The 22,693-nt window shown below is 34.6% G+C and overlaps 1 protein-coding gene across 2 annotated transcripts; it reads left to right on the plus strand.

Moving 5' to 3' along the window:
* Nucleotides 1-1,253: 1,253 nt before the first annotated feature.
* Nucleotides 1,254-18,750, plus strand: TRMT10A (tRNA methyltransferase 10A). Of its 2 annotated transcripts, XM_012738410.2 has the most exons (8): nucleotides 1,254-1,423; nucleotides 6,983-7,187; nucleotides 10,394-10,556; nucleotides 11,121-11,192; nucleotides 12,327-12,401; nucleotides 14,348-14,497; nucleotides 17,117-17,222; nucleotides 18,306-18,750. In XM_012738410.2, exons 2-8 carry the CDS (start codon nucleotides 7,003-7,005, stop codon nucleotides 18,572-18,574), a joined length of 1,020 nt encoding a protein of 339 aa, XP_012593864.2. In that variant the 5' UTR covers nucleotides 1,254-1,423; nucleotides 6,983-7,002; the 3' UTR covers nucleotides 18,575-18,750. The 2 variants fall into 2 exon arrangements, with proteins under 2 accessions (XP_012593864.2, XP_075854716.1); XM_075998601.1 differs by lacking the exon at nucleotides 11,121-11,192.
* Nucleotides 18,751-22,693: the final 3,943 nt, after the last annotated feature.

The raw sequence follows: 22,693 nt of genomic DNA on the forward strand, positions 1-22,693 counted from the left end.
TTATTAAAATGATTTTTGTAACTTAAAAACTTTGTTTTAAATATCTAAGGATGCCAGCTACTAACTCTGAAAAAAATATATATAAATGTGTAATTATTTATGAAACAGATCACATAGGGGCAACTGAACAGCTGTTGAAAGATCTGGCACATTACTATGCCAGCCTGAATTTAATGACCTACATGTGAAGGGCTACATATCCAGTTACTAATCCTCCTCAGCTACTCTTTGCCCTGATATGGAGGCAGCTGAAAAAAGATGCCCTACTAACAGATCAGAAATGGTCCCAGACTTTGTTGCCAATGCTCAGTTCACAAAGATTTTTTAGATTCAAGATGAGGAAGAAATGGAAAGGAACTCAAAAGTGTTACAGGAGACACAGTTTTTCAAGTAAAATTTGAGGGTTTAAAGTAAGGGTGACTTCAGTTTTATGACTAAATTCAGAGAAATTTCAATTCTTTTAGAGAACCTCAACTTCTGGATTTCATTTTCTATACACTGAAACCTTTAAACGTAGTCAAATATGTTTTCAAGCATCAAGAATAATTTACTTCAGAATTCTTTCCATACTGAGAAGACCATCTTCTATTAAAACCTCTGAACCTCATTCTTCAAATTCTGCAGTTAGACGAACTGCCCGTTAGAAGTTGAGCCCAATAAAAAACTAAATAGAAAACGACAATCTACGGGATGGTGTTTCATTTCTCCCTCAGTACACTTAGTCTATATATAGCAAAAAGATTATATAAGGTCAAGCATTATAAACAATGAAATGTCACCTGATGTTTTGCAAAATAGCATAGGAAAAACAGCTCAAAGAATGGAGAGTAAAGCTATGGCTGTTTTACTTAAGCCATAAAAAAGGCTTACAAATTCTAAATTTAAATGGATTTTATTATGAGCTCGACTCACTTTTCAAATTTAATTTTCCACTTGAGTTATGTAACGTCATGTGATATGGCAACCTTTTTCTGTATGAATTAGAAATAATTTAGGCAAGAGATGCTTTTTTCTCATATTCAACACCTAAAAATTAAGAGCCTTTCGCCTGTTTTGCATTTTTAATTTTAAAGAGTGGAACTACTTTAATTTCCCCAGCCCACCAGCACACAAATATATGAATAAATACATGCCCGCAGATACACGTAAAGGGGAAAACCAGACTTTGCTGCCAGTTCTCCCCACTCCCCAAACCCGACCTCCGACCCCGCCCCGTATAAGCCCCTCCCCTTTCCCCGCGGCGGGCCGGAAGTTGGCGCAGTTCGATGACGTAAGGCGCAACGGCCGCAGCCTCCACCGCGCAACGACCGCCCCTGCCTCTGGGAGTTGGAGTTTCCGAAGAAGGCCTCGCAAGCGGCATCAGGACCACTCCGGAAAGGCTATCCGTGCGAGCTCGCACGCTCCCCATCAATTCCTCAGTCTGGTAAGTGTCCTGGCCCCGCAGCTGGCACTCGCCCGCCCTCTGACATCTTTTGGGCGCAAAAGGAGCGCCTGCTGCCCTGGGCTGGCAACAAGGGCTTCCGGGTCAGAGGGGAGCAGGGCTGTGGAAGTGGCCGCGGCGACGCAGACCCGAAGGAAATGACGTCCATGGTCGCGGCCCGCCCAGCAGCTCCCTGGTTCGCCGGCTGCGGCTTAGTCCCTCTCCCGAGTGCGTTCGCGGGCGGGGGCCTGCAAGGGAGCGAGGGCGAGGCTCTGTCCGCCCGCAGTGCGACGCTTTGGGTCCGCGTTTGTTTTGGGGGTCGGGATCCGGTCCCCAGTATGCGATCGGTGTGAGTTTGCAAAGAACGAGAGGGACGTGGTACCCTGACGGAACAAAAAACGAATTGTGGTTCTGGCACTCGGTGGCTAGAGGCCGTGGGCCGTCACTTTCCCTCTCTAAACCTGCCTTACCTCATTGCTTCAGGGAGGGCTGGCGGGATGAGCGCGCAGATACACAGAGCCCGAGGGGAACTGGCCGCGGGTGATTTAGGCCTTTTGGTTGGGAGCTGAGGACGGTTCCAAGAAGATCGAGGTGTTACTTGATTTCACTGAAATACTTTAAATTCGGGAATTTTTCTAGAGATATAAGGAGGATAGCGACAGATTACTTTCTCACTTTTTAATAGTCTCTTTCTCCCTTTCATCCAACAACCCCCACCCAAAGGGCTTGACGGCTGAACAAAGGGCTTTGGCTACTGCAGATAGATTTGGTCAGCACGTTTTTAAAAGGGTGTTTCTTCGCCATCTCTATCAGGTCATTAATTCCATTCCGCAATTATTCCAGCATTGCTTTCAGTCTTTCTGGAAGGGAGGCTATGCCATAAATTATGAGGACTGTTTAACCCATTCGATAAGATTTTTGCAAGTTTTTAAAACTTTTTTTCTAATGGCCTTCACTCCTTGCCTTAAGCTGTGCTAAGAAATGGAAATACAAGGAATATTGAGATACTTTATTACATATGTATCCCACCCACACCAAATGGCGTCAGTCATCTGCATCAAATTCTTAGTTTTGATCGCCTATATCTGTAAATGAAATTTTATTCTAAAGTAAAATTTCATACGAATATTTCTATAATTACTATAAAATATCATTCTTAAGTATCTGTTGAACTTGGTTGAAAGAATGAAAATGTACCATAAGCATCATTGCATGTGAGGGAGGAGCACAGAACTCTCTGCCAGAGATTTTATAAATTATTCCTCAAACTAAAATAATCAGATAGTCTAAGAGTATCTAGTAAAATGCTGTATTTTGCTTAACAGGGAATCTGAACAAGCTAGTACATAGTGCAGTATGTGTACATTGTGTTTACTGTATACAGTGTGAGTTAGTAACTATCTTTGTATGTAAAGTATCTATAAGCAATTTGTAAGATATCAAGCTAGCATAATTTTTGCTGAATTCCACTTATTCATGTTTCAGTATAGCTTACTTAAAACTTTAAAAAAATCACTTAGAACAGTGCATTTTCTTAATTGGGAATAGCTAAAAAAAATAATGATGATGTTGACCAGCTCGTGACCTTTCCTTGTATTTAATAGGCTGTTTAAAAACACTGCCTTACTGTGATAGGTCAGCGTAAATTTAACTTGGGACTTCTTAGATAGAAAAGGCAAATGCTCCCCCTGCTGTACATGAGCTGTAAAACATTACGTTGCCTTTTAAATTTTTTCTCATAGAGCTAACTAACCAACGCTTTCAGTTTTGAACAAAGTAAAAAACTAGCCAAAAACAATGCCACTGATAAACAGAAGTGTGCTCTATTGGAATATTAATTATTCTTTCATGAAGAGAGCAGTTCGTTTCTTGTGAATTTAATTGTGCTTTTAAGTTTTTGTGTTTAACTAATGGACCTTCAGTTTTCTCCAGCCTGTATTGTTTTGGATACATGCATTGCTGAATTGTATTTAATGTACTGTGCATTGGAAAGAAAATAAAATAAAATTAATCTGGGAGATTGCAATATATATTTTTACATTTTCTTCCTTCTAATCTTTTCAGGTTTACTGAGTTTCCTCTGTCTCCAGTTTTGTACATTGAATGCTTAACTTATTTTCTAGCTTTTAAAAAATTAATGAATGCATTCAAGGCTATGCATTTATCTCTAATTACCTTTTTCCCATATCTCTTTCATCCTGTTATCGAAGATTTTTTTTTATGTGGAATCAATCAACCCAAATGCCCTTCAATACATGAATGGATTAATAAATTGTGGTATATGTATACCATGTAGCACTACTCAGCCATAAATAATACAAATCTAGTATCTTTTGTTATCCAAGTCTTAATTGCTCCTCCGTATTATTTTTCTGTTCTGCTTCTCTGTCTGCATCCTGAATCAGATTGTCAGGATGTCTTCTAATTCATCATTCAACTCTTGGACCCCAGATAATCTCAAGATTATCTCATACATTGAACTTTTTATGTCGTTTCCTAGCTTTCAAATTGATTCTTCTTCATGGATTCTTGTTTTCCATTTTTTTAATGTGTGTTTTTGTGTCACAGTTTTGTTTTTATGGTTCTTTATGATTTTAACCAAATTTATTTTAAAGTCATTTTCAGATTGCCCTATTATTTTTAATTTGTATAGAGTGAATTTATTTCCTGATTATTGATCTTATTTTTTAAAATCAGTTCTTTTTATAATTTTGCTTTGCAGATTCATCTTGGATAGAATTATCATCTCTCTCCTCCTAAATACCTCTCTCCATCTACTATTGATATCTGTCTACTACTTGACCCTGGTCTGTGTTCTAGTACACAGTAGGTCCTTAATATGAGTGGTTCAGATTCCAATCATATAGTGTTATAAGTTCATATGTCACCTTATGGTTTGCTCCAGGTTGTGACTGACAGGCTGTGTCTGCTTCCTTCAGGCTTCCCCTGAGTGCTCAGTTTCATATAAGCCATAGTCCAGTAGTACCTGTATTTAGACTTTTTTTCATGGAAGTAGACCCACCTCAATCTTGGTTTCAGTTCATCTGTCTCCCATTTCCTGCCTTGTACTGTTGTTATTGTCCCTACTATAAAGGGGGGAAACTTAGAGCTGACTGCCCAGCAGATACAATAGGAACAATACCTATTCCACTTCTTATTTTTGATTTTGAGAGAGGCTGTACCTTTTCTATTTCCCCTTTTTTTATTTTATCTACTATTTTCATGTATTTCAAGATAAGGAGGCAGGATGCCTCAAAGCATGAACTTTCAGCAACCATCTCTAGAAAGTCTGTTCCAATTTTTTGATTAAGTGTCATAAGAATAGAACTGGAGCTATTTTTTTCTTCTTTCTCAGTGACACAGGTCTTCTCAGAGCTGTTTATCAGCAGTAACGTTGGTCTTTTACACTTTTTGAAAACTCCCATTTTCTAAAAAAGGTTTTGGGTTCCTAGGAGGTAGTAGAGGTAAATTTGGGTGTGAATACTAAAATCCATCACTCATCTGTTTATTCAGCCAAATATTTTTGAGTATATACTTTGTGCTATATTTGTAATTCTGGGCAAATGAACCTACTGTTCCTTCTTCCTTTGTAAAGCAGACATAATACTGTCTACTTAATAGGATTGTTTCAAGGATTAAATTAGATAAATTCTTTATTAAGCACAATCAGAACTAATAAATATTTGCTATTACCATTTTTATTACTTTTTAAAATCCTTTGTAATATATTCACTCATTTATTTATTCTACCAATATATAATAAGCACCTACTCAGTGCCAGCAACCGTGTTAGTACTGGCAATGTAATGTTCAGCAAAAGCAGACATTATCTCTCCCCACATGGAGTTTACAGTGTAGAGTCAAATTTGAGTTCATCATTTCTAGAAGGTGTCCTCGCAGACTGAGTATACTGTTTGGTTAGCGGAATAAGGAATATCTGTCAGCTCTTACTTGGATTACTAGAGGGTTCTTTCCCCTGCTTAGTTTTGTGACCTAGTAAAATGCCAGGGCTTTTTCTGTAGACCCCAAAGCACATGTCTCCTTACAATTTCTTGTCTCTCAGTCAAAATTAAGTGAATTTTCTACGTTTACTTAGTTATCCTCATATATCTTATTACAGCATTGCATGTCTAAAGAAAGCAAGAACCATAAATAAAACTATTGCTTAAGTTATGCCTTGCAAGGTTTTGTCCTTCCATTATCTGAATCATGGGCATTTTTCTCTTTTTTCTTTTAGATAATTAGCTTCTCTTCACAGACTTGTTAGCTATCTCTATATAAAGGAAGAATCATAGAATTTTTCTTAAGGCCAGTAGAACATTTGGTAGCATAATGCTTAATCTTGGTAGGGATAAATAAAAAATACATTTCTAAGCTTTTATGTTAACAATTTATTGAAGAGAAAAGGAATCTCAGTATTTCTAGGCTTTCCCTAATCTGAAGGAAAGTTCAGTTCTAGTCAATAGGTATAAAGATGTGTACTTAAATCCAAATAAAGATATGTTTGAGATGACCCTAAACATTCCACAAAGCCAAACTGGTTATAGAACCAACTTCCATGTTTTGTTTTTTAGCCATGACTACCGTAGAATATTTACAATTACATATTGACCATGAAATATATTGGAGGGAGGCAACCAAACTTGTTTTTCTGTACTGTCTAAAGTTTATAAATCTACATATAAGCATCTCTTTTGTCAAAAACCTATTATGAGTGTAGAACCAAATAATGAAATAACATTCTTATCTCCCCTGTTCTACAGCATTAAAAAAAGATTACAGAAAAGGTACTTTCTATCTGTTTTTTGAAATAATATTTTTTCTTTTATTAAAAACAATGTATTTTCATTTTATAAGATTTAGAAAATACAGAAAACCGTGGGTAAAAATTAAACATATGTTCGTGTGTATACTTTTTAAAAATATTTATATGTAATATATACATATATTTTTGTTGTGATTTTCTTATTTAACATATTATAACCACTTCCCCTTATCACTGATAATTTTGGGAACATGACTTTTACTGTCTCCTTAGTATTCCCTACCCATATTGTTTATGACCCGTAATTTATTTAGTATCCTTTTGCTGACATTCAAGTGGTTTCTAACTTTTCACTGTTAAACATAACACTGCAGTGAATATACTGTGGTGCATATTTTTGCATACATTTCTGATTCATTTACAGGAACTAATCTAATTAATCAGATTAATTTAATTAATTAATCTGATTGATTAATTGAATTACTGGGTAAAGGGTATCAATATTTGAAATGTACACCTGTGTTGCCTTCTGAAAAAATTGTACTGTGACCACCAATAGTATATGAAAACACCCTATTTCTTCAGAATTTTACCATCATTGCCAATGAATGATATTTAATTGATATTAAGTGATATTTAAATGATGTTTGCTAGTAAATGACATTTAATTGTCTAAATTTGTATTTCTGTTTATTACTAATATGGTTTAATTTAATCACATCTATTGGACATTTGGGTTTTTTTCCCTTTTTTGTGTATTTTTAAATTACTTGTTCATGTCAAAAGTTGCTTTTCAGTTTTTCAGAGGCACCAAATAATGTCATCTGAAATGTTGCCAGCAATAACTGAGACTTCTAATGTTGAAAAAAAGCAAGACATAAGTGAAGATCAAGAGGAAAGCCAGAAGCCAACATTAGGTGAAGGTTTTGAACCAATATCTAAACGACAAATGAAAAAACTTATAAAACAGAAACAATGGGAAGAACAACGGGAACTCCGCAAGTACGTGTTTCAAAATGCATATGCTCTATCCCTGTTTTGAAGTATGGAATGTTAGACCTCGCATAGTCTTTTGGCATGTTAAAAGTGATTGTGTTAATTAAAATTGAGGTTATACATATTTTTAGCTATCACTGTCAAGTGACTGTTAAAAATATATGTGCTTTAAATTATATTATTGGAATTTCTTTTTAGCAGTGTTGATGAACTTGCATTCAATGCTTTTTCCACCCAGAACCTATTGTGGGAAGCAGCACAATTTTTGAAACAATTGTCTTAGATAAGGGATATATAATATCCATGTCCTAGATATGGAATAAAAATAACCAAGTCAAAAAGATCAAATTTTAGCCTAACTTTGATTTTGCTAGAAGAACCATTGCAAGTTTTGGTAAAAGCAGTTAGGCTGAATTTGTTACTGTATAAATGCCAAAATTTACTGAGAGAAAATAAACCATAGTTAATGTAATTTAGATAAAAAAGTATGTGAGGTTTTTGGTTTTTTCAGCATATTATGGGGGTACAAATGTTAAGGTTACATATATTGCCCTTGCCCCCCTCCCTCCTCGAGTCAGAGCTTCAAGCATGTCCATCCCCCACTTGGTGTGCATCACACTCATTATGTATGTATATACCCATCCCCTCGCCCCCAACCTGCCCAACACCCGATAAATGTTATTCTTATATGTCCACTTAGTTGTTGATCAGTTAATACCAATTTGCTGATGAGTACATGTGGTGCATATTTTTCCATTTTTGGGATACTTCACTTAGTAGAATAGGTTCCAGCTCTATCCAGGAATATACAAGAGGTGCTAGTTCACCATTGTTTCTTAGAGTACTCCATAGTACTCTATAGTACTCCATGGTATACATAGACCACATTTTATTAATCCACTCATGTATTGATGGGCACTTGGGTTGTTTCCACATCTTTGCAATTGTGAATTGTGCCCCTATAAACATTCATGTGCAGGTGTCTTTTTCATACAGTGACTTTTGTTCTTTTGTGTAGATGCCCAGTAGTGGAATTGTTGAATCAAATGGTAGATCCACTTGTATCACTTTAGGATATCTCCATATTGCTTTCCACAGAGGTTGAACTAGTTCGCAGTCCCACCAACAATGTAGGAGTGTTCCTATCTCTCCACATCCTCGCCAACATTTATTGTTTTGGGACTTGTTAATAAAGGCCATCCTCACTGGAGATAAGTGATATCTCATTGTGGTTTTGATTTGCATTTCCCTGATGATTAGAGATGTTGAGCATTTTTTCATATGTTTGTTGGCCATTATTCTGTCTTCTTTTGAAAAGTTTCTGTTCATGTCCTTTGCCCACTTTTTGATAGGGTTGTTTGATTTTTCCTTGCTGATTTTCCTGAGTTCTAAATAGATTCTAGTTATCAGCCCTTTATCGGATGTGTAGCTTGCAAAAATTCTCTCCCATTCTGTGGGTTGTCTGTTTGCTCTCTTGACAGTTTCTTTGGCTGTGCAGAAGCTTTTTAATTTGATCATGCCCCATTTATTTATTTTTGTTGCTGCTGTGATTGCCTTTGGGGTCTTCTTCATAAATTATTTGCCTAGGCCAATGTCTAGATGAGTATTTCCAATGTTTTCCTCTAGAATTCTAATAGTTTCACCCCTAAGGTTCAAGCCTGTTACCCAGCATGAGTTTGTTTTTATGAGAGGTGAAAGGTGTGGGTCCTGTTTCAGTCTTCTACATGTGGCTATCCAGTTTTCCCGTATATAACAAACCCACAGCCAGCATTATACTGAATGGGGAAAAATCGAAAGAATTCCCACTTAGAACTGGAACAAGGCAAGATAGTTGCCCACTATCTCCACTTCTATTCAACATAGTGCTGGAAGTCCTTGCTATAGCAGTCATACAAGAGAGTGGAATTAAGAGCATCCAAATGAGAGCAGAAAAGATCAAACTCTCACTCTTTGCTGATGCTATGATATTATACCTAGAAAACCCCAAGGATTCAACCAAGAGACCCCTTGGATTGATAAATGAATTCAGTAAAGTCTCAGGATACAAAATCAATACACAAATCAGAGGCATTCATATACGCCAACAACAGTCAAAGTGATAACCAAATCAAAGACTCAATTCCCTTCAAAATAGCAACAAAGAAAATAAAGTACCTAGGAATGTATTTAACTAAGGAGATAAAAGACCTCTACAGGGAAAACTATGAAACACTGAAGAAGGAAATAGCAGAAGATGTAAACAGATGGAAGACCATACCATGCTCGTGGGTAGACAGAATCAACATTGTTAAAATGTCTATATTACCCAAACTGATCTATAGAGTCAGTGCAATCCCTATTAAAATATCATCATCATTTTTCACAGATATAGAAAAAATAATTTTATGCTTTGTATAGAACCAGAGAAGCCCCCCTATAGCAAAAGCAATCTTAGGCAATAAAAACAAAATGGAAGGTATCAATTTGCCAGACTTCAAACTATACTACAAGGCTATAGCAATTAAAACAGCTTGGGATTGGCACAAGAACAGGGACATTGACCAGTGGAACAGAACAGAGAACCCAGATATAAAACCATCCTCATATAGCCATCTAATCTTTGATAAAGTAGACAAAAACATATACTGGGGAAAAGAATCCATATTCAATAAATGTGAGGTTGTTTTTTTTTTTTTCTTTTTTTTCTTTTAGCATATTATGGGGGTACAAGTGTTAAGGTTACTTATATTGCCCATGCTCCCCTCCCTCCTCAAGTAAGGGCTTCAAGCATGTTAAATGTGAGGTTTTTTTAATGAACAGGTTTTTTTTTTTTTGCTTTTTTAAAATACCATATAAATGTTGTTTAAAAATCATGTAGCGGGTGAATTATGAATGTAAAATTCATTATCACTCTCAAATTCAGTATCTATAAGTTTTTCTTAGGGATATTGTAATACCAATAATAAATGAAATTATTGAGATAAAATAGTTAGAATTTAGATAGAAAGCTTTATATTGTTTTTACAAACTCATTTCCTTCCTATCTAAAGCTTTTAGATGGACTATATAAAGCTGCTAACACTTGACTGTTTTTGAATGGTCACAGAAGTGGCAGTTTCCTATGGTTTAATGTAGTGACTTTAAAAAGTAATTATTTCTTTGTCTATTTAGAAGAGTCTTGTGAATGTCTGAATATACAAATAATAAAAAGTTATTTTAATTACTCATTTTAGACAAAAGCGAAAGGAAAAACGCAAGAGAAAAAAATTAGAGCGACAATGTCAACTGGATTCGAACTCAGATGGAAATGACAGAAAACGTATCCGAAGACATGTTACTCACAGCACCCTCCGTCTTATCATTGACTGTAGCTTTGATGACTTGATGGTATTAAAGGTATTATGAATAATTATCAGAAAAATACTATAGGTGAACTAGGCTAAACCATACTTGATTTAATGTGTAGTATCACTTTGATATAAATTCATGTACTAAAATGCATCCTAAGTTGTTCAAAATCTCTGTCCCCTAAGTTAAATTGGCTGGTAAATTGCTTTGATATATATGTGTATGTCTATATATGTAAAGATGGGGGAGAGAGATACACACACACTTCATAATTAGATGATAAAACAGAATAAATGCATGTTCATAATCCTAAAGATCTGTGGGGTTTTACCAATGCATTATTTGTTTTTGTCTCTTAAGAAAGTAGATATTTTCATGAACTAGCATTTTAAATAGATATAAAATGTGAAATAATGGGTCACTTACAGAGTATTTATAATAATTTTGTTAGTATGTAAGGAAATCAAATGAAAATTATCAGAATAGACTTGTATGTAAGAAGAAAAATTATACTTATCTATGTCATCCTTTCTGCTTATTCTAGTCCTTTAAGACCATGGAATGGCTATACACAATTTTGATAATGTTCCTTTAAAAATTGCACTTTTATAGGACATTAAGAAACTTCATAAGCAGATACAACGATGTTATGCAGAAAACCGACGAGCACTGCATCCTGTGCAGGTGTGTTTAAAGAATTTAAAACAGACTCCAGTTTTCTTTTATATCCTCCATGGCAAAAAAACATAGATAATTCCGATTGTCTTTGCAAGATTCTTTGCATGTAATCTTGTTTAATGTCTATTTGAAAAATGTTTTCTTTTTCTAGAAAAATAAAGTCAAATATTAAAACATATTTTCATATACACCATTCTCAGACACTTTCCAGTCATTGTCTGTCTTGTACATGTTGGCCTGTTCACTGCAGTGCAGTGGAATATCTTTATTATAGGACTTACTCGTATTTTCACACCAGTTTCTCCACTTTCAATTCCTGAGGTGGTGGGGTGGTGGAGGGCTGCCACTGCTTGACATGTGGTGTGGTACTTGTAGTATAAGTTTTGTCTGCTCAAAGGATGTTAGTTTCCTTTGGAGTCACTGATAATTTTGAAAACTATTTCTTAAGCTGGGGCAAGGGAGTGATTTGGGAGACTCATTGGCTGCTGTTAAGAATAGGGTCTTTTTGTTTGAGTTGCAGATGACCTAAAAATTAACACTGGTTCACTGATGTTAAGAATCAGGGACTCTTAATTGATTTTTGTTCAGATATTTTGTTTTTACTAAGTGATAATTTTATAGTTTGTATTTTTTATGTCTTATAATTTTTTATCCCACTTCTATGTTAGCATTTATATCCTTATCTTTCTGAGTAATAGGCCTCTTCTCACCCTTTATTCAGACTTATATAGTGTCAAGGTTTAGAATCAAGGAAAAATTATGAAGACTTTAGATTGGTAAAAAAATAACAGTGGTAGCCAACAACAAAAAAAAGGTTTAGGGGAAGTAATGGGAACTTGACATGTAAACAGGGATTTTGCAAGAATGTGATCATTAAGGTAGAGGCAGAGTTTAGCTACTTAAAGAGAAGTGGGATGAAATTGTAAATTTAATACTGAAGCTAGTAAGTTATGAGATGCACAAGACTCATCATTTCTACCATAGTTTATTGTATGCCTAAAGCATGTCAGTAATTTTCTAGATCAATGAGAATATATAGTGTGTTTCATTAATAATGAAATGAATGATGAGGGGAATAAAATATTGAACTTAAATGGTCATTTGCTCTCTTTCTTTCTATACCTACCAATCTCCTGTCAGTTTTACTTGACAAGCCATGGAGGCCAGCTGAAAAAGAACATGGATGAAAATGACAAAGGATGGGTCAACTGGAAGGTAATTAAAACAGATCAACTCTCACATATATTTTTGTATTTTCATGTTTCTAAATGTCTATAATTTTTACCTAAATTCTATATAATTCTACTGAACATAGCAGTCTCCAAACCCTGTGTGTCAACCTAAGTCTAAGGTTACAAGTAGAAGCTGAAGAAGAGAGATTTCTGTTAGTTTGTACATGTTCTCGCTAAATCTTACCTATTTTATTGTCATCTTTAAAGTATATTAAAAATAATTATTATATGTTGACATGATAATATTTAGGGCATATGTTAATAAAACTATTACTGAAATTAATTTTAGCTACTTCTTTTCACTTTTTAAAATGTGGCAACCAGAAGATTTAAAATTACATATGTGGCTTGCAGGGTTTCTTTTTCCTATTGGACTGAATTTTTCTCAGTCATTGGTAAAGATGACCAAATCAATTGGCTTTAGTACCAAATACCTAAGGAACTCTTTTTCTATTCAGAGAAGTATAGTTATTCCTATAGTTTTTTCTTTCTCAGTCAATTCTCTCAGTGACAAACTTGCCCTTTTACATTCACTAATCCCATAATGAGTACATTTGTTTTATTAATAGCCTTTATTTTTTTTTTTTTTTTTTTTTGAGACAGAGTCTCACTTTGTTGCCCGGGCTAGAGTGAGTGCCGTGGCGTCAGCCTAGCTCACAGCAACCTCAAACTCCTGGGCTCCAGTGATCCTTCTGCCTCAGCCTCCCGGGTAGCTGGGACTACAGGCATGCGCCACCATGCCCGGCTAATTTTATATATATATCAGTTGGCCAATTAATTTCTTTCTATTTATAGTAGAGACGGGGTCTCGCTCAGGCTGGTTTTGAACTCCTGACCTTGAGCAATCCGCCCGCCTCGGCCTCCCAAGAGCTAGGATTACAGGCGTGAGCCACAGCGCCCGGCCTATTAATAGCCTTTAATATGAAACATTTTCAAAGGCTTTTTAAGTTTTTAAGTACAATATATCTATGCCTCTTCTCCCAAGAAATAACTTAATAAATTATAATAGGTAAATTTTCCATATTTGTGGCTTGTTAAATTTATTATAATATTTATATGATCAGCTTTCAAGAGAGACGTGAGTTTCACTGGTCTCTAATTACTCAGGTTTTCCTTGAGGCCTTTATTAAGTGTAGGGGTCAAATTTATAATATATCATTTTCCAGAAAAGTGACTGTTTATTAATCAATAAGTTATACATTTTAGGTGAGAGTTTCTCTGCTTCATTTTTGATTTCCTTAAAAGTTATTGGGTTAATGTCATCTGAGCCTGGTGATCCATTTTCTTTTATGCAATGAATATAGTTTGCAAAATCCTGACTACCAACTGTTATTCAATTTTGTACCTTTGACCTGACAATTTTGGCAAAGAAGTTTTCAAATGTGTATCTTTGTAGAAACAGATGCATGGAATTAATTAAATCTATAAGCAATTTCCTTTTGATGATTCATGTAGATGGAGAGGAAGTAATTGGAGAAGGCATTCTTTGGCTGGAGAACAATGTGAGCAAATATGTGGCAGTAAAAAGGCATTTGTTTTGTTGGAAGAAAGATAAAGTTGGAAAGGTAGGTTAGTGCTGTATTCAGGAAAGAGTCTCTAAATTAAGGAGTTTGGATTTTATCCTACAGAGAAAGATAAAGCATTGGAAGTAGTGTTTTTGGAAAATGAGCCCACCAACAGTGTGGAAGTAGATTGGAGAGGTCTGAGGCCAGCAACAGGGAAATAAAATTAAGAGGCTATTTAAGTGACCAAAGTGTAAGTTGATAAGGAATTGATGTAGTAAGTTCTAAATAATACATTTTTAAACTTTTAAACTTTATTTAAGGTGTTTTTGGATGGGTTTGTTTTGGGGAAAGGGGATAAATCATTTTTAGCCATCGGTCACAAACTGCTATTAATTAGTAACGTCTTTCACCTTGTGTCTTAAAGGATATCCACGTCAAACCAGAGCACTATAGTGAACTCGTGAAAAAAGAAGACCTGGTTTATCTCACATCAGATTCACCTAATGTATTGAAGGAATTAGATGAATCAAAGGCCTATGTGATTGGAGGGTTAGTGGATCACAACCATCACAAGGTACTATTATATTAGGTTTTTATTTTTGCTTTTGCTTGTACTAAAAGTCAGTATTTCAGTTTCCTGTTGGTAACAATAACACTAACGATAGCTCATCTTTACTGGGCGCCTACCGTGTCCCAGTCACCTTTTGAGCTAAGCTAAGCACTTCACATATATTAGCTTGCTTAATCCTCACTGCAACTCAGTGAGTTCAGTGCTATTATTATCTACATTTTACAGATAGGGATTCTGAGCCACAGAGAAATTAAGCCTAAAATCAATAGAAGTAGGTGGCAAAGCAGATATTTGAAACCAGGCAGATTGCTCCAGAGCCCACGTGCTTAACACTATGCTGTGTTGATAGAAGATGCTGCTATTAATCAGTTGCTAACCCACTGAAATGTATACCAGCTTTAAAATAAGAGCTTTTCGTGGGGTGTGTTTTTCTCTCATATTTATCCTTTTCTCTCTTCCCACCCCCATACCCTTCTTCAGATGAAAAATTACAGAGATGTACTTTCTAAAAGAAAACATCATTTTGTACTTTGATAACTACTTTGCAGCATGCTAAAATCAGCCCAGCTAAGGAAGAAAACATGCTTATTTAGTATCTGAGGAAATATCGTCAGCAGAATAATATGAAGTAATTCCTTATTCTTGTAAAGCAGCACTGTGCAGGTAGAACTTTCTGCAGTGCTGCAAATGCTCGCATCTGCCTGCGCGCTGCGGTAGCTGTGTGGCCACTGAGCGCTTCAAATATGCACAGTGTGACTGAATTTTTAAAAGTTATAGTCATTTTAAATTTAAGTAGTCACGTGGTTACCAACTAGACAGTGCAGCGCTAGAGCATCATAGGGAATTTTATCAGAATGATCTTTAGCCTTTTCATTTTTTTCTTAGTGGACAAATTGTATTTTGTTATTTATATAGAACCAAATTATTTTTTCATATGTATGTTTCTCTTAACTAAAACAATTTTGTTTTTATAGCACTTATTTCAATCTATCCTTAATTATTTGCTCCCCAAATGGACGGCTTAAAAGTTTTTTTCAGTTCAGGTTTTCATTTGATTTGTCTTTGCCAATTGTGCAAAATACTGTTATATAATTGAAACCTTTTTTACATTCATGGCAAGAGTGATGGTAGTTCTCTAGGAATTCAGTTTAAGTACAGTCATGCTGTTTGTAACAACTGAGATGTTTTCTGAGAAATGCATCATTAGGTGGTCTCATTGTTGTGTGAACATCATAGAATAGACTTACACAACCTAGCAGGAAGAGCCTACTATACATATAGACTACAAACCTGCATGGCCTGCTACTGTACTGTATACTGTAGGCAGTTGTAACACAATGGTAAGTATTTATGTATCTAGACATATCTAAATATAGAAAAGATACAGTAAAAATATAGTAGAAAAGATAAAAAATGGTACCCCTGTAAAGGGCACTTAGCACGAATGGAGATTGTAGGACTGGAAGTTGGTTTGGGTGAGTCAGTGAGAGGTGAGTGGCTATGACGGCCCACAGCAGCACTGCATACTGCCGTGGACTTTATAAACACTGGGCACCTAGGCTATCATAAATTTATTTTTTTTAATTTTTCTTCAGTAATAAATTAACCTTAGCTTACTATAACTTTTTTACTTTATAAATTTAAAAGTTTTTAAAACTGACTTTTATAATAACACTCAGCTTAAAATACACATTGTATAGCTGCACAAAAATATTTTCTTTATATCCTTATTTTATGAGCTTTTTTACTAGTTTTATTTTTATTTATTTTTTACTTTCAAACATTTTTGTTAAAAACTAATACACAAACACACACGCCAGCCTAAGCCTACACAGGGTCAGGATCATCAAAATCATTGTCTTCCACCTCCACAGTTCGTTCCACTGGAAGGCCTTCTGGGGCAGTAACAGGCACGGAGGTGTCATCCCCTGTGATAGCAATGTCTTCTTCTGGAACACCTCCTGAAGGACCTGCCTGAGGCTATTTTACAGTTAACTTTTTTTTATGAGTAGGAAGAGTACATTCTAAATAATGATAAAAATATAGTACAGTATCTACATCAACCAGTAAGTAACATAATCATTCATTATCAAGTATTACATGCTATACATGATTGTACATGCTATACTTTTATACAACTGGCACAGCTACAACATCACTAGGTGACAGGAATTTTTTAGCTCCATTGTAATCTCATGGGACTACTGTCACATATGCGGTTTGTCATTGACTAACATGTCAATGTGTGGCGCATGACTATATTTTAAGTTGGGAGAAGGGCAGGGTGGAATGGTGAAAAGATATTTAGGTCAAGAGAGGAGTGAGCCGGGTTTTTCTTGTGGTTCTGCTACAGAGGAGCTTTGTAACTGGGCAGGGAATGATGTCTTTGGTTTCTTTATTTGTAAATTGAGAAGATTAAAACAAATGCTCTAAACATTCTGACTATACTTATTGTTAAGAGAACATTTCCAAATTAGCAGTTAAACACACACACACACACATACACACAACCTCTTTAGATAATATTCTGTAAACTATAGTCTTTTCTAAAAATTATTGATAGTCTCATAGACTATAAAATAATTGAATGTTCTAGTCCAAATCATAGTGTTTTTGTTTTAGGGACTCACATATAAACAAGCATCAGATTATGGAATTGATCATGCACAGCTCCCTCTTGGAAATTTTGTGAAGATGAATAGTCGAAAAGTTTTGGCAGTTAATCATGGTAAGCTATAAAGGTAAACGGAAAATATACCTAAGTAAACATTACAAGAAAGAACATTACATTTGAGAAATGGACAAGTAGAAAATATTATACCATGCTGGAGATAAAATTGTAAAAAGTAATCATTTAAAGTTTTTTTAAGTAAGAAAAATGCATATTTTAGAAATTTTGAAAATGTACAAAAATATAAAAAATTAACTGTAATCTCACTGCACAAAGATACTTGATGTTAATTTTTTTGTGTTTCCTTCCAGTTCTTTCCTATGCATATGTATTATTACATACTACATGATTGAATTCTTACTCTGTTACACACTATGTTATAAATCTGGGATTTTTTTTCCCACTTATCATTTTATTTTTCCAGGTTATTGAGTGATTATTAATGGCTCTGTAATATTCTAGCATCTGAATATACAGTAATTTAACCATTCTCCTATTGTTGAATTAGTTTTTTCTTTTTGTAGTCATAAATAACATTGGAATAGACATTCTTGGACCTAAGCTGTTGCCTGGACTTTGCTTTTTAAAATTTTTTAAAGAGAGATTTTAATCAGTATACAACTACTTATTGAACTCTTTTTATATTCTAAATACCTTCTGTATAGCAGTCTCTAAGGAATTATAGAAATGTAGTTACTGATTCAAGGAAAGGGCTTCTTCTAAAACCTTTAATGTATAGTGAAAATTACTTTTCCACGAAGTAATCCAAATTAGCCCGAGTGGCTTTTTATAAGAAGAAATTTAATGAACATTAACTATTTTTTCTAGTTCTATCTTAGGAGATAAAGGATAAAGAAGTGAAAGGGCTAAAAAAGAACAGGAAGGAAACTACAAAGATCCTCTTTCTATTACTTATAACTGACCCGGGAACTGAACTGAGGGAGCCAGAGAGGAGGTAACAGGCTTGAGATCCTTGGAACAGATTGGCCCTAACAGCCAATAGGAGATGGAAACGACAAGAACAAAGTAGTTTGAGGACAAAGTAGTACTCTTAACACAAAGGCAATGCATTTTAAAAGACAGTATACAGCATTGTGATGCTCTTGGCTAAGAAATGTGTGGACTTTGTCTTTATTGCAGTGTTCGAGATTATTCTGGAGTACTTGGAAACAAGAGACTGGCAAGAAGCATTTTTTACTGTCTTGCCCCAGCGGAAAGGAGCTGTTCCCACGGACAAAGCCTGTGAAGGTCCTTCCCAGGACAGGCGAGCTGGCAGGGTTGAAGACAGATCGCACAGTGATTCCAGCGAAGAGGAGCATAGCAGCAGTGAACCGGATCCACCACGTGAGGCAGCAAAGCAGGATAAGGAGCATGGCGCTGAATCTGCAGTGAGCTCTCCACCACCCTAATGTTTCTTGGTTTTCTTTTAGTTTAAGGAAAAATGAGGTGCTTCGTAGAGTATTGGAATTGGAAGATTTTATTATCTCTCATTTCTGTTATGAATTTTTAAAACTTTTTTTTTAGAGCTAAATGATAATAAAAAGCCCCATAAACTTTTGGGGAAGTATTTTTTGTTTTTGCCTAAGATTTAAATGTACATGTGAGTTTTTTTTAAAAGTTTTTATGCCTTAACTGATAGTTTCTAGAGAATTTTACTTTATTAGTATAGCTTGCTTCTCTTTCGTTTACTGGATTATAGTCTTCAGAATGTGCTGAATGTTGAGAATGTTCTGACCTTCCAGTTTTATTATTTTATGTTCTTATCTGTGTCTTTCTGATCTGTTGCCTATGTACTTGTGGGGGCAGATATTTATAAATACCTGTGAGTCTACCCGAATGTTGTAATGGGAAGTTACCCTCCATCTGTACCTTTTTAAAATTTTCAATTTAGTTATTTCAATGAAATATAGTAATTTTAGGAAGTATGAATTTGATAGACTAAACAATTCATTTCTTCTGAACTGTGGAGTCCATATCTGTTTCTTCTTTGTGATACCTTTTTGTGGTTCTGAAGTAATCACTGAAGAGTTGAGAATCTCTTTAATACATTTTCTTAATTCTTATAATAGTGATAAATGATTTCAGTTTTAAAATTGAATTTTTGCAGACCATATTATTTTATAAGGCTGCTTTGAAAGATGAATTTTGTCTTTACCTAAATTTAAAATGAAGTAACTCTTAGCAGCTGTCCTTTCCCTCCATATATTTTTTTAATAAAACATATGTTGGCTTTTAAAATGAATAAAGTTTATATATGCATTTGTCTCCTATAATAATATTCAAACTAATGTAAATGTGTTTTCCGTAAATATCATACACATGTATGAAAATATGCAAATAATTGTATTTATATCTTTTTCTTCATCATGTATGGTTCCTAGTTACTAATTGATGATAACATGATTGATTTGCCATGTATCTGTATTATTTGTGTGAATGGTTATGTTGAACACACTACGAGCAATTTGAGTTTCATTAAGTGCAAAAATCCATAACTAAACATTTATATGGAACCTTTGGCAAGGGAAGATAGAGCAAAAGGGAGCTGTTTTAGTTTCCTGTCAGTAACTGTGGAGCAGTTAAATGTTAAAGTGATTGTTCTCTTGTCACAGCTAAAGTAAGATTTCAGGAGACTTCACTAAATTTGAGTAAAATAAATTGTTCTTCTTTTCTGTTTTTTTAAATATATAAAAGTTATATTAAAAGTACATAACTTATGTATGTTACTAAGTAGAAAGTTTATTGGATTTAGTATTGATGTTCACTGTCTTTTGCTTTTTGTTGTTTTATTCTTAGTAATCTATCATAGTTATCTGTTGTAAAGTCAAGTCTATAAGTAAGGTATGTAAATAAAGAAAAGCCCTACAATTCTAAAATAACAAAGCTTATGTCTTAAGTTTTATATTTCAAAGGTTTAGGTTTTTCTGAGTTAAGTGTTGTTTACTAGCTTGAAATATTATGCCTTTTACTTAAATTATTTCATATGGAATAGGGCACTGTTTAATTATGAAAGTTGGTAAAAAATCATTACAGATATTACATAGTTTAATTTTCATCAATTATAAAAAAGACCGGTATTAGTTTCCTAGGAGTGCCAGAACAAATGACCACAAACTGAGTGGCTTAAAACAACAGAAATTTATTCTCTAAAAGTTCTGGAGGCTAAAAGCCCAGAATGAAGCTATCACAGGGCCCTGCCTCCTCTAAAGGCCTAGGGAAGAATATTTTTTCTAGCCTCTTCTTAGCTTTTGGTGATTGCCAGCAATGCCTGGTGTTCCTTAACTTGCGTTGGCATCACTCATCTCTGTTTTGTTGTCACATGGTCATCTGCCCTCTGTCTTCCATGTCTGCGTCTATGTCTAGAGTTTCCTATTGTAAGGAGACCATCACTGGATTAAGGTTCACCGTGATCCAATATGATCTCACCTTAACTTTATTGCATCTGCAAAGACCTTATTCTAAATTAGGTCACATATCTTTTTAGGAGATACAATTCCACCCACTATAAGCCCATGTCTTATCTAGGCTGTTGGTGGTAAGAAGGTGAGATTACCACCTCTTTTGAAATAACTAATTTCCAAGATAATTAAAAAGTTTGATTCTAAAAATAATATAAGTGGTTTTTTTTCCATTTTAATGTATCCTTTTCTCTCAACATTGCTTTGGTTTATTTAGATTCCTTATATTAAACCTTAGTAAATATTAAAGTTACTTTTATTAAAACATAATAAAGTTAGGGAATTTAATACTTAAATAAATGCATCAAAAGGATAGATGTCTGCTGAACTATTAGGATTTTCCCTCATTCAGTTTCTTTAGTAACCTATATTCTTCATAAAGCAAGCTGCTTCTTAAGGGAAGGACCATTCTTCAGTCTAATTCTTCAGACATCCGTGTGTTTACATCTTGCAGCATTTGAAAATGCTCAGAATGGAAAAAAGAAAAATTATACTGAAGAAATGTCTTTTAGGAGGTGCATGAGCAATGATGAAACCCACCAATTACTGGCAATTACAAGGTAAAGTGATATTTCACTTATAGATGGAAAGGGTCATTGAGATGATGTAGATAAAAACAAGAATTGTCCGTAGAGCACTGAGAACACGTACAGACAACCTGTGTAAAATGAGTAAGAAAGAAAAAAAGAAAAGATAATGGCAGGGATTAGAGTTAAACACAGCAAAGGCATATACAGGTATTAAATTTTGATCTTAGCATAGAGATGTTTATGTCTGTTTTCCTAGCTCAATGCCCCACACATATATTAGGCACTTAGTAAATGTGAAGAAGAGAACCAGTGACAGAATTAAGAGGGAGTACACTGCAGGATCAATGGGAAGAGAGGGGAATTGGACTAAGCGTAAACCTTGCCACTGCCACTGTTGTATATGACTTTGGGCAAGTTATTCAACCTTTGTAAGTCTCAACATGCTCATATGAAAAATGGGAATGTTGTCTCATTCACCCATTCTCTTAGGGTTTGAGCAAACAATTGTGTTTGAAACCAAGTAGTAGCTAATTCAATAATGTTTTCTTATATTAGCTTTTTCTAATTTCTTGCCTCATTTCCCTTGTTTCTCTTCCTCTTTCACATTGCCTGCCCTAAAAAAGTATTAATATATAAACTTTTGTTTCAGGCTCTACTTTCTGAGGTACCCAGGCTTAGGCAAGATTTTTAGAATGTAAACTTTCTAAATTACCAAATGAATACTCACTAAGCAAAACAAGGAAATTACAGATCATTTAAAGAAACATTTATAAAAGCAATAAAAATAATGCTAACATAAAATACCGTAACCACACAAGACAAAATCTGTATGTCCTATCAGCAAATATAAACGGTCTAAAAGCCACTCAGATTTGATTTTAAAAAGTAAATATATACTGCATTTAAAGTTAGCAATGTTGAAAGTAAAATAATAAGAAAAAACACATAAGGCTAATGAAAGAAGTCAAAATCTTAACATTGAGTAAGGTTCAACACATTACAAATAAACAAGGAAAAGGAGGGCATGTTGTAATGGTCAAGAATGCAATGTTTAGTAAAGATCTAACAGTTATGAATATCTATGTACCAAATAGCGTAGTTTCATTAAGAAAAAGTTACATGAAATAATAATATTATTTCTTCAGTATAAGGAGTCTTTAATTCACCCTTAACCCATGACAGCACAGTGGACAAAACATAAATATATGGAAAATGTAAGGGCTCTAATTAATAATGCAGATAGTGATATTTATCAGGTTCTATCTGCTCAAAACAAAAATGTACCTTGTTTTCCAGTGTCCATGGAATATTCATAAAAGTAGCTATATTAGACCACAAAGGAAGAGAAATTTCCAAAAGTAGAAATTATATAGGCAACTTCTCTGATAACAATACATTAAACTAGAAAAAAAAACTTGGTGGGATGAGATAAAATCCTTACCACCTAGAATTTTTAAAATTTCTCTCAAGCCATTTTTGGATGAAAGAGGAAATCAAATCTGAAATTGTAGGATATTTTGGAAGTAGAAGTAATAAAAAC

The sequence above is a fragment of the Microcebus murinus genome, chromosome 29 (genome assembly GCF_040939455.1).
Source record: "Microcebus murinus isolate Inina chromosome 29, M.murinus_Inina_mat1.0, whole genome shotgun sequence".
NCBI lineage: Eukaryota > Metazoa > Chordata > Mammalia > Primates > Cheirogaleidae > Microcebus > Microcebus murinus.

Bases quoted from the DNA above. Each gene is read 5' to 3' on its own strand.
- TRMT10A (XM_012738410.2), top strand. From the start codon at position 7,003: ATGTCATCTGAAATGTTGCCAGCAATAACTGAGACTTCTAATGTTGAA. The intron at 12,402-14,347 runs GTAATTAAAACA...TGTGTCTTAAAG, and splicing joins AAGGATGGGTCAACTGGAAG to GATATCCACGTCAAACCAGA. The intron at 14,498-17,116 runs GTACTATTATAT...TTTTTGTTTTAG, and splicing joins TGGATCACAACCATCACAAG to GGACTCACATATAAACAAGC.